The 12,464-nt window shown below is 41.8% G+C and overlaps 1 protein-coding gene across 1 annotated transcript; it reads left to right on the plus strand.

The window, feature by feature from the left end:
- The first annotated feature begins 156 nt into the window (after positions 1 to 156).
- Positions 157 to 7,009, plus strand: LOC115358821 (probable nuclear hormone receptor HR38). The gene is made up of 7 exons (XM_030050878.1): positions 157 to 261; positions 2,475 to 3,310; positions 3,449 to 3,578; positions 3,845 to 4,008; positions 4,194 to 4,396; positions 4,523 to 4,701; positions 4,859 to 7,009. Exons 2-7 carry the CDS (start codon positions 2,477 to 2,479, stop codon positions 5,119 to 5,121), a joined length of 1,773 nt encoding a protein of 590 aa, XP_029906738.1. The 5' UTR covers positions 157 to 261; positions 2,475 to 2,476; the 3' UTR covers positions 5,122 to 7,009.
- Positions 7,010 to 12,464: the final 5,455 nt, after the last annotated feature.

A 12,464-nucleotide genomic window follows, 5' to 3' on the forward strand; every position in this document is an offset into this window, starting at 1 on the left:
ACGCCATTGGCTCGTGACCCGGAAAGTTCCACCGCCCCGTTAACCAAATATGGACAAGGACACGCCTTATGTCGATGCAAGCAAAATAAAACAGACTAAATGGTGCTTGGTGCACGGCTATAGCTTTCTCCCAAAGTCCTGACGCGGTGTGTGTGTATGTGTGTGAGCGCGCAGCGGCCGGCAGAGGTGACGCTCATGGCTCTCATCCGTGTGGAATAAACGAAAACACTCCTACAAAATCCGGATATCTGAATGAATCAGGTCAGTGAAAGTGGATTATTTGTTTCCATGCTTTACTATTCACTTTTTTGTTTATTTGTTTGTTTATGTATTTGTTTGTTTGGGGAAGAGGTCCCTTATTGATAATTTTGTTGTGGCTACAGTAAGAAAAAAAAATCAGGCTTGCTTATTTCTCATACTGATTATTTTCATAATAACTTAAAATCAACACTGATGGGGATTCTACCCTCTGTGTCTTGTACTTTGATAATTAATTAGATAGTCTGATGGATTCCTGAGTGTGTGAAAATATCATGTGTATCTCATAAGTGTTCAGGGAACAGTCCCATTGTTGCCATTCTGTAAGGTTAGGACTTTATAGCTGTTTTAAGTCAAAGTTGTAACTTACATTATTGTTTCATTTGTTCTCAAGAGTTTGCTTTTCCTCCTAAGTTGTTATAGCATAGTAGTATTTTTGGGCTTCCAGTTGGCTACATTATTCTTCTAGGTGTGTTGCATTATTGTTAGTCATCATCATTTCCCAGAGTGGGATCAATAACATATTTAAAGTACTACAATTACTGCTAGTACTACAATTACAGCACAGTGGGTGTTCATTGCTGTGTCTCTTGTCCTGATCTCATCAGCTGTCTACTGTCTGTGTTCTCATGCAGATAATTAGCAGATTTTAAGAGTTAAGTCATTACTTTTTCAATTAATTTGAATTTAGGGTAACACCAGTTTACTGGGTTAAATTGTAGTGGTGTTCCCTTTCGATTTGAAGAACGAGCCAATTGTAATGTTGAGTTGAACTCAATGATTCTCAAAAAATAATTAGATGTTCTCTAGAGATGTGCTTCACTCATGGATTGAGCAACTGAATGAGAGAGTTAGCACACACACACACACACATGCACACACACGCACAGCAACAGGCTTTGCCACCTTTCCCACTTCAGCTGGCATTTAGCCCACCCTGAAATATAATCTCCTGCACTCCCTTGTACAGTCCTTGTGGAAGAGGGTTGCCCTCCTCTGAGGGAGGTTTTCAAAGCATTAAAAGCTAGTAACACAATACCGTTGCTTCACTTGACCACCTTCTACATTTTCTTAGAGGGACTGATAGGCCCTAAAGTTAGTGTAAGGGCATGCTGAATTAATAGGGTTGGTGTAGGACGAGTTTTGAAAAATGTTGAGTTGTTCACTTAAATTCTGGCATTTGAATTTTTTCCAATACATGTTTATAAACAGTCAACCAATATTATCGACCTGGGTCACTTGCTTTCTTTAACTTTGAAAGCTGAATTATTAAAATGATATTTTCAGTATATATGCATTAATGTGCTCCAGTTCATGTTAATTTTTGTCAAAAAAAGGGAATGAATGATGGTAGTTTAGATAGCATTTAAAAAGTCAGTAGTCAACTGCAGCTTTCGACACCATCAGCCACTCCATTCTTCTCTCAACATCACCTGTCCTGCCCTCTCCTGGCTAAAAAATCATATCTCACAAACAGATAACAGTTCATCAGCATCAACAACTGCATTTCCTCCACCACTCCTCTGTCCTAAGGCGTCCCTCAGGGTTCAGTGCTTGGTCCCCTCCTGTTCTACCTCTACATGCTTTCCCTTGGTAAAGTCATACGCCATAATCACACATGGTCTCCACTTCCACTGCTATGCTGATGATGTCCAAGTCTACCTCTCCACTAAATCCATCACCACTGCAATTCACTCAACTCTTTCCAACTGCCTCACTGATATTAAACCATCGGTGTAAGCCAACTTCCTCAAAGTAAACTGTGATAAATCAGACATTATCATTGGTAGGACCGAGTGCTGTACCTGGGGCAACAGTATAGCTGTCAGTATAGGAGTCTGCATAGCTGCCTCCTCCCTCTGGAACTCTCTCCCCAAACACATCTGAGACTGCACCAATCTAAAAATCACTAATCAAAGCTCACCTTCTCAGGGCTGCTTTTAATGAATGATTAATGCTGTGTGTTATATGCTTTTACTGTGTTGCTTTTTATGATGATTAACTTATAAAGCATCTTTCAGTATCCTGAAGAGTGCTCTATAAATAAAATGCATTCTTATTATTATTTACATGCTTAGTCTTTTTTCCCCAATAATTTTGACATTCTCTAAGCATGGAAATGTATTTTTTATATGGTATGCCAAACGAACTAGAAAAAAATCAGCCATGTTATGTGGACTATCAGTTGCAATCATAGCTGTCATTCTCTCTTCTAGCAATGCCCTGTGTACAAACCCAGTATGGTACCCTGCCGCATGACAGCTACTTCAGCTCTGAGTTCTTGAATCCTGACCTCAGTGCCAAACTGGTAATGGACATCAGTGGCCATAAGGACCAGCTATCTGCATCTTCGTTGCCCAGCATCAACACTTTGGTGGGAAATGGCTATGTGGGGGAGTTTGACGCCTACTCTTGCAAGATTACAGCCTCAGCCACTGCCTCTACTGGTTCATTCAGCCATACTGCAGTAGCAGGAAGTTCCAGCCCTCAGACGCAGCACCAGCCATTCAAGCTGGATGACCTCCAGGTATATGGCTGCTACCCAGGCTCCTTTGCACTCAGCTATCTTGATGAGACGTTGTCATCTTGTGGCTCTGACTACTACAGCAGTCCAGGTTATGCTGCTGGCTCTCCCCCAACACCAAGCTTTCAGGCTCAGTCAACACCTGCTTGGGATTCCCCTTTCAGCCCCTATACTTCTCCCCCAACCTCAGTGGCTGATAAGGCTGCTGTAGCTCAGCAGCTTTCTTTCTTTACCTTCAGCTCTGCAGCAGAGCAGCACACTCCCCTCGGGCAACATCAGGACCCTCAGCAGGGCCAGGAGGACCCTTTCTTCCTGTCTCCTCAGCAGCATACCTCCCCACTTCATTGCCCCCCGATGTCCCTGGACCACGGACCTCTGGAAAGCCCTAGGATAATGGAGGGGACCATGATGTCTCCTAAAACCTGCAGCACAGCACAAACTGAGGGTCGCTGTGCTGTTTGTGGGGACAATGCATCCTGTCAACACTATGGAGTCCGCACCTGTGAGGGCTGCAAAGGTTTCTTCAAGGTATGGAGCTAACCAGTGACTCAGTGTATTCCGTGTCACACACTAAAGAGGACCTTCATGTTGATTATTTTCATTATTATTTGTATTGTAGCATTGCGGCTGTCTAGTAACACAACTCATTTTGTCCATTTTTAACAGAGAACTGTACAGAAAAATGCAAAATATGTGTGCCTCGCCAATAAAGACTGTCCGGTAGACAAGAGGCGCAGGAACCGCTGCCAGTTCTGCCGTTTCCAGAAATGTATTGCAGTGGGAATGGTCAAAGAAGGTAATGCAATGTCAGCCCCACTTAAACCTTTCAGTAACTAATGTATGATGATGGGAAACTTGGGTTTGTAATGAGAGTCTTGTGAAACCATAGCTTGGAATGACAGACATATGTAACGGGAGCTTTACGGTGCCAGCTGCAGAAAAAGAGAAACTGAAACTGATACAGCAGTTGTTTTTCAAGCAGTGCGGTGACAGCCATGTGAGGATCACAAACGTGTCCTTTGAATCAATATTTCTGTTTTTTTTGTTCTTTCCACATCTTAGTGGTTCGCACAGACAGCCTCAAAGGTCGTCGGGGTCGTCTACCCTCTAAACCTAAGACTGTGGCTGAGGCTTCATCCACCACCCCCCATGTCAACATAATAGCTTCTCTCGTCAGGGCACATTTAGACTCCAATCCGACCATAGGAAAGCTGGACTACTCCAAGGTAAAGATTCTGAGAATGAAGTTCTCAGAGGTTCTTAATATTAATTCAGTTGGTTTTTTAGAATGTATATAAAATGAATGTAAAGACGCTTAACAGCTCACTGAATATATTTGCAATTATCTCCAGAAAACCAGAGGCATTTAGGATGATGGTAGTCATTACTGCTGTCATCTCTTTCTCTTTAGTACCAGGAGACAGAGGTCAGCCTGTCAGAGAAGGAGGATGCCAATGATATCCAGCAATTCTACAACCTTCTGTCTGGTGCCTTGGATGTGATAAGGAAATGGGCTGAGACTATCCCAGGATTTACAGACTTCTGCGTGGAGGACCAGGAGCTGCTCCTTGAATCCTCCTTTGTTGAACTCTTCATCCTTCGCTTGGCATACAGGTTGGCCTGTTATATCATTAGAAACAATTAAAACCAAGCTGTTAACATCCTTAATGATCATTTCAACATATTTCTGTGCACTCTCTCAATCCCCTGATGGTATTAACAGCTTGAAACTGTGTGCAGGTCCTGTCCGGAGAAGAACAAGCTCATCTTCTGTAATGGAGTCGTCCTTCATCGCATGCAGTGTGTTCGCAGCTTTGGCGACTGGATCCACTCCATCATGGATTTCTCCCAGAGCCTTCACCGCATGAACTTGGACGTGTCCTCTTTTGCCTGTCTGGCAGCACTCGTCATCATCACTGGTGAGGCTCACTTACATGACCTCAATTTGATTGTACTTCTTTTTCTTTGGTAATTATCTCTGCCTTTTGAATTTTACATTTATGAGCACTATGCATTTTACTGTGTCAGATTGACAGAGATTTCCCATGTTATTCATTGGAACATGTTTGCGCCTAGATCGCCATGGCCTTAAGGAGCCCAAACGGGTTGAGGACTTCCAGAACCATATCATCACGTGTTTAAGGGAACATGTGAGTGGAAACGGATCCGAGGCAAGCCGCACCCAGCCCAACTTTCTTTCTCGTCTGCTGGGCAAACTCCCTGAACTGAGGACACTCTGCACCCAGGGCCTGCAGCGCATATTCTACCTGAAACTGGAGGACCTGGTTCCCCCTCCACCAATTGTGGACAAACTTTTTATGGATACCCTGCCATTCTGAGAGTAAAAGCCAAATAAATCAAAGGACAAAATCTTAACTGATGATTTAACTCTGGAAATAGAGACAGACTCAAAGGAACTGGAAAGCAAACACCGAGACTGAGTTCTTTAATTATTGAACTACACTGTTGAATGCATTTTGTGAGGTGTGTGCTTCACCCCTCTCCACCACACTGATAGGGGTGTGATTCTTTTCCAGTGACCAGTTGACCATTATTTTTCTAACATAAAGTTTGAAAACTGAATTTAGCACATATATGTGCAAGTACACAGAGCTGAATATCTTAATTTCAGCTCAATGAATTTGTCACAGACGGAACTGAAATCAAATATTTCAGGAGAAAAGTTGAATAGTTTTTTTGTGTGCATTTGTAGAGTGGCTTTATTGCTTTGCAACATATGTGAATGCTGTCTTTGCACGCTGCAAATAGGACATGGGTGGTGAGGTAGATGTGATGCAGTGTTATGTACTTAGCCTTCACCAAAAAACACTATAATATGAACACAAATCTCTTTAACACAGTGTCTTCACCATTGTTTTTTTTTTTTTCACCCCACTTAGACTGAAGTAGCCGCACACAGGGACAGACCACCTCTAATCTCCTACAGTCCGTAGAATCCTACTTTTCTTAGAGTTTTTTACTATAAATTTGGAGGCTCTTATACTGCAGGCATTTATTATATCACAAAAGATGGTTATAGTCTGAATTGTGCACCTGTGGAAGGTCTTGGACCAAAGTTTATTCTTATTTTGATACTACAGATTACACACCTTAAAGCCTTAACTTAAACATACTGCCATAACTGTTACACTGCCATCTTGCAACACCTTGTAAACATGGTTGCTGGCGGGGTTCCCCTTGCCTAACTTTATATAGGCAAACTATCCACTAAGCTCTATTTCATATGATTTTACAGAAAGGCACACTGGCATGGTAAAAAAAAAAAAGTGTGCAAAAGTGCCTTTAAAAAAAGCCCCAATTATTGAATCACATAGAGGGATTATGAATGCAAATTCACAGATTTCATTCCAAAGACCACACAGCATACGGGCCCCATTTATAAATCTCTGAAAGAAACCAATATCACCATCAGCATTTCTGATCCTGAATTTTATATGTTTAAAAAAAATTCAGGTCTGTGCCAGCATTTGATTTGAAGTGCCTGAGGAATGCAAGTGTGACTGTATTATGACAAAAAGCATACAATACTTGAACGCACAAACTGCAGAGCAAAACTGGAAATGTTTTTTTAATCGATGACGGTTGGTTTAGGAACCTAGGACCTTCCCCATGGAACTAAAGCTTGATCACGTGTTCAAACCCTCGAGACAATGTCATTCATAACTGAAGCTGTCAGGGTTAAGACGAAAAATGAGTGTTTGTATGAATATGGAGGATGAATAGTGAAAACTGTATGGCTAAAGATGCTTGAAAGTCAGTGTAAAATCTCCTGCTGGGATGACTCGTGTTCATAACAAATGAGAGACATTTCATATTTTACAGGCATTATTTGGTTTGTGCTTTTTGCTGTTAAATGGAAACACTCACTTAGATCGCCCTGTATGTGTTTTGAACCTTAACTCTGTGTTTTTGTGTCAGCCTCGGCTGCTTTTTTGTTGTCTTCCACATTCTTCTAAATAGGAGCATGTGCAGTTTTTATATGTTGCATTTTTTCCCTTAATTTAATCTCAAAATGGACTAGAGATTTCTTAAGTTGAAATCACAACGTAACGTGATGAAAAGACGAGCAGCTAAGAGCACGCCAGTGTTCAAACACGGTATACAGAATACTTCTTTTCCTACAAATTTTATCCGTTTTCAAGGACATCTTTTTTGACTTAAAGAATTTGAAATACTGTGAGGGATTTTGTGATATGGTGGAGAAATTTCAGACACAGAATATTTAATAATAAAAAAATGGAAAATACACCAGTGGCTGACATCATTCATATACATGAAATGAAATGTGTTCCTCTAAACCATGTGGCGTTTGTCAAAAAGTAGTTTCTCTCTCATTTCAAAACACATATTCAGTTTCAGTTTTCAGTTTTCATATTCAGTTTTGATCTTTATATCTATCCCCCTTACCAAAATAAGGGGTTTATTTTTTAAGGATTTCTCCTTTTGCTTGTGCCACTCGCACAAAATGAAATGTGGAGTCACACCTATATGTTTGAATAATTTACTCCAGGTGGGAAATACTGAAAATAATTAATCCTTCATGCCATAAAAAGCTACTCTCTAGGCAAAGACCACACTGGCCAGTCATTTTATGCAGCACAGAAAAAAGGTCTTCTATCTGCTTTTATCTGCTCTGTGAGTCTGTCGTGTTTTTTCACTCAAGGCGTTAATATTGACAACATCCACGATCAGATTCCAGTCTCTGTGCCATTTTCAGCCGCACCAGACTGCAGTGCGGACTGCATTCAGCCGCTTGATACCCGATCCTACTGTACACCATGCTCCGGTCATCTGGATTTTGGTGTTGGCAGACAGAGTGGAAAAAGGGGACAAGAGGAGAAAAGAGGAGGAGGCAAAATGAAAGCTAGCTAACACAGAGATGTTCATTATGTTACAAAATGGCAAGCATGTCGCCCAACTCAGAGCCTGATGGGTGCAGCAAATGAGTCCAAATGAGTGTCACAGGCTGGTTTTAAATGGAACAGCGAAGAGAGTGCCTTTGGCTGTCACTTCCTCTAGGGATTGCACCTTTCAGCTGGTCTGCCTCTGACATATTAATGGAAGAGGCATCGGAAGTAATCTGTTTTATCCTTTATGGTGCGGTTTTGTACTTTTTTTTTCTTCTTTTGGCCGTGATATGGCCATGTTTCCATGACAGGTGTGACACCTAGCCTGTTCACATTGCCCAGACACAACTCAAAATACCTGCAGTGTCAGTTCTGTCTCATGTTTGAAGTCACCGTACAATGTTCCCTGGGCCCACCTTCCTCCAAAAGTGGAAAGGTACCATCTGGAGCAGCTATTGACCTGCTGACCTCTGCCCTGACATGCAACGCTCTGGATTCAGGAACAAGGTCTAGCCTTACATGCGGTACTCACGAAACATTATGTTCTGACCCTCTGGATAGTGGGACACCTCTCACAGTGATTTGTTGCACAAACATACTCGCCATATTTTAGAACGGTGACAGTGCATAGTATTCTGTAGCAGGACTGGAAAACATGTAGTGCTCACTCCTCCATGATAGAAAAACAAAATAAGATTGATATTCTTCAATCCACGCTGGATTTTGCATTTAACATAATACATGTCCTTGTAAACATCCACTCTGTGCTGCTGACTCAGCCAATCCTGCGTTCACGCGAACGTGGGATTCAGAAATTCAGTCTTATGAAGTGTTAGTGTCAGTGGTGTCAACTCAGGAAAGCTGGATGCTTTTTTCTTTGGTATTCTCTCTGGAGGAAAATTCAGAGTTTCTTCTTGTGAGCATTCATCTATCCCAAACTGACACTGTGAACCACATGTTGCTGCAGGCAGGCAGAAACTCCTGGTTCCTGTGAATGCAGCGCGAGAAAAGCAAGCAGCAGGATGTTGTGGGTGCAGGCAAAGATGTATTATCGTAAATGCTGAATACAAAAAAAGAAAGCACAGTTTGCAACCATTTCTGGGGTGGACAGTTTCAAGATGTAGTTGACTGTGGTATATGTTGTCTTCAAAAAGATGATTTATATTTTCATCTCCACTAGGCAGAGGGATATTGCGTTTCGGTTGTGTGTGCCTGTCCGTGTGCTTATATCTGTCCGCAGCTAATCTTCATACCACTGGGCCTATCAGCCTAATATTTTTTTGTGCAGAGTTTTGACCTCTTGTGGTTGAGGTTATTCAAAACCATTGAATAATGAGCGCCAGAGAAAGGGATATGCAGGCAGGGCCTTTGTGTCTTTTCTTCTCCTCCCCTTCTCCCAGCAGATGAAAAAAGGGATGCTTTTGTGTGAATATCTGCCTGGCAGAGATCTGCACTGTGCTGTGTGCACACTTCTAGTTTGAATCTGGAAATGTGTGATCTGTTGGATTGTGCTGAGAGCCGGCATGAAGCTGCAGCACAGTGGTCTGTTTCTCATCACCAAAAACCAACAGTGACGTTGCAATTATCCATGATGGGTATCAATATTTTAACACCACCTGGGTTGAGTATGCTTCCTGAAAACACTAAACCTATCCTTTAAAGGTGTATCATGTCGGATTATTTCTATGTCTTATCACATGAAACGTTATAATCAATATTGTCACTTTTTCAATAAGCCCAGTGAGCCACTTTGTACTTTTATATTTTCATCATGCCTCTCCTTGCTGCTATTGCTGTGTAATGTATCCTGATTTTTCCAGACTTTGCAGAACAAAAAGTTTGAGATGTTGAAGAAGTTTTGATGAAATGAAAAAACAAAGCACACTGTTGGCACCACTGTTAACATCATGGTTTACTACCACAGCTAACTTTACAGTGATTAAGCAATGAGGCCAATAAAATGAACTAGTTTGTACTTTCATTTTTCAGTATACTTGTAAAAAAAAAAACCCTGTTAGTAAGAGAGCAAGCTACTGTAATCACATACAACCTAAAAAACCTGTGTGTATGTGTGTGAGGGGGAGAGAGAGAGAGAGAGAGAGAGAGAGAGAGAGAGAGAGAGAGAGAGAGAGAGAGAGCAGCTGATTGCTGGAGAGGATATTGTTCCAGGGGGAGGAAAGCTAATAGGTTTGTTTGTGAGGATGCTGCACCTGTCGTTTATTGATGGATTGAGCTGTAAATAACTCTGTGAGGCTGTTTAGTGCTTTGTAGGGGGGCTCCTGTGTTTTCTTCTGTACTTTTTATGTGCACTGACACACACACACACACACACACACACACACAGACTCTCTCTCTCTGTCTCTCTCTCTCTCTGCTGCAGGCATTCATCTCGTTCTCTGTGCTTGCAGAGCTTAGAAAATCCCTCTTTACAGTCTGTTCTATTTAAATGAAAACACTCATTTGTGTGTTTTACACATAAAATTACATCACCGCGAGACTCAGTTTTCCTTCCTGGTCTGATAAACCGTCGGTCATGTTATTATTGTACTGCATGTTCTTCCTCTGACAAGCATACATGCAGTTACACAGTTATACCAGGACAAGACTATTAGTCTGAGTGTGGGTGTGTTGTTGAGTGTGGAAAACCCTCTGTGAGTGTATTTATAGCAGGCCATTGTTGAGCCCATAGAAACCTCTGAAATTGGATCTGGTCTCTCTCACTAAGAGAGTCCAGTGATAAATGAGTTGGCAGACGTCACCACTCATGCCATCTCTGTCATAACTGTACGGCCCATATCACTTTCTTGAGCCCTTAGTGCCCACAGGATTAAATTCATAAGTGAATGGTAAGCCTGCTGCATTATCGTTCTAAAGCGTGTGAAAAGGAGGTTTGCTGGAAACCTGTTTGCTCGGCTTCAGTCCCCTAGATTTACGCTGAGTGGTTTTGTCATGCACATGGTAGCTTACACTGCTTTAATTATGATGTTACTTCAACTTATTGTATCATAATTACCTTTTTTACCCAAAGGAGTGGGAAGACAGGCTTTAAGGAATAGCAAGAGTAAAGTTTTTACTTTGGCTCAACTCCAAAATAGCTTGCACTGCTGAGACAACACACACACACACACACACACACACACACAGGCAACTTATGTATTCAGTGCTAAAGACTTTCATCTGAGTTATTTGTGGACTTCAGCCTCTATTGCACAAGGCAAAAAAATAATAATTACTCGCGGGAAGGCAAGCTACTTGACAGAAAGTAGAGACCATATGTATCAAACACATTTATTTGTTTAATTAACTTCTGTTCATTACAAGCAGCCATTAGACAACAGTGATCTGCTGAAAAAATCAATTTGCTAATGTTAGTTCAGTAACAAACAGCAGACATCTGCAAGCTGTTTTACATGCTGCTATGCATGAAAAAGGAAAAGCAGGAGGGCGTTGCTACCTTTCTACCAGCACCAACCTTTGTTGTCAAATGAAGGAAAAAGAATTATTTCATCAGTGCTGCTTTACAGAGTTTCTTAATGACAGATAAAGAGGCTGCTGGAGACAGAGTGAGACTGAAAGGTTTCACAACATCAGGGCAATTATGGTAAAGCTTTCCAGTCTTTACAGAAAATATGTTGCTGACATCCATTTCTCTCTCTCTCTCTCTCTCTCTCTCTCTCTCTCGCTCTCTTCCTCACCATGTTGGAAACTTCGTTCTGCTCACCAGGAGAATATGAGAATGTTACAATTATAAAACAAGATTGACAGGACGGCTAGTGTTGCACTGGCAGATGACAGTTCCTGGCTGCCTGCCCGGAAGTTATTCACAGCAAAGCCCCTGCATCCACACACACACACACACACACACACACACACACACACACACACGCACACACGTACACACACACACACGCACCCGCACACATGCACACAGATACACAGACACACATGCACACTTCAGAAAGTCCCAACATAGGGATCAAGTGCAAAGTGATGGTGGTGCAGAGGGGATGGTGGACAGGCAATGGGGGTGAGGCTGGGGGCGGCGGGCAGGGGGTTCAAGGTCAGAGCGAACACATGGTGCAAAACAGCAAACACTCTGGTGCAGGTGGGTGGCACAGGGTACAACATGCAGGGTGTCCACAAAGTGTTTTTACAATTTAAAAAATCCATTACAAAAGCAGTTGATAAGATTTGTTAATCAGATTTGTTCTATGTACTCAGTGGTTATCAAAGTTTTTAATCACATTGCATTTGTATTTTTCAGCAAAAGATCACTGATTGCCACCATTGCCACCATTGATGAGGCTATGCTACAGCGAACATAGCTAGAAATCGAGTACCATCTTGATGTGCTTCGTGCAACTAATGGTGCCCATATAGAGGTGTATTAAATGAGGCAAAAAAAACTTCAATATCTACTCCTCATTTTGTAATAATTTCCACAGATTTGTCTATTCATTTGCTTTTGTAATAAATTTGTTCGATTGTAAAGCGACTTTATGGACACTCTGTATATTAATAACAACAACATAAATAGCCATAAATCAGGCTCTATATTTTTTTTGTGTTTTGAATTCACACCGGCATCCTGATCGTCATGCAGAAAAACAGTTTTTGAAAATTTGAAAATTTCCGTCTCGTCATGGAAGTGTCCTGGAAGCGACGAGGCACCACAGTGGAAACTTGAGAGGCCAAGCTCGGGCTGCAGGTCTTAAACTGGAATTAGCATGCAGGCTTTCACACAATGTAACGGAGGAGCAGCACGACAATGACATGTTCAGTATTCAGTGTCAGAGGGATTAATGCTGAGTGAA

Source organism: Myripristis murdjan, chromosome 5, assembly GCF_902150065.1.
Source record: "Myripristis murdjan chromosome 5, fMyrMur1.1, whole genome shotgun sequence".
In the NCBI taxonomy this organism is placed as follows: Eukaryota; Metazoa; Chordata; class Actinopteri; order Holocentriformes; family Holocentridae; genus Myripristis; species Myripristis murdjan.

Excerpts from the sequence above, each read along its gene's own strand:
- LOC115358821 (XM_030050878.1), top strand. The coding sequence starts at position 2,477 with ATGCCCTGTGTACAAACCCAGTATGGTACCCTGCCGCATGACAGCTAC. Across the intron at positions 4,009-4,193 it reads GAAAGCTGGACTACTCCAAG|TACCAGGAGACAGAGGTCAG; the intron begins GTAAAGATTCTG and ends CTTTCTCTTTAG. Across the intron at positions 4,702-4,858 it reads AGCACTCGTCATCATCACTG|ATCGCCATGGCCTTAAGGAG; the intron begins GTGAGGCTCACT and ends GTTTGCGCCTAG.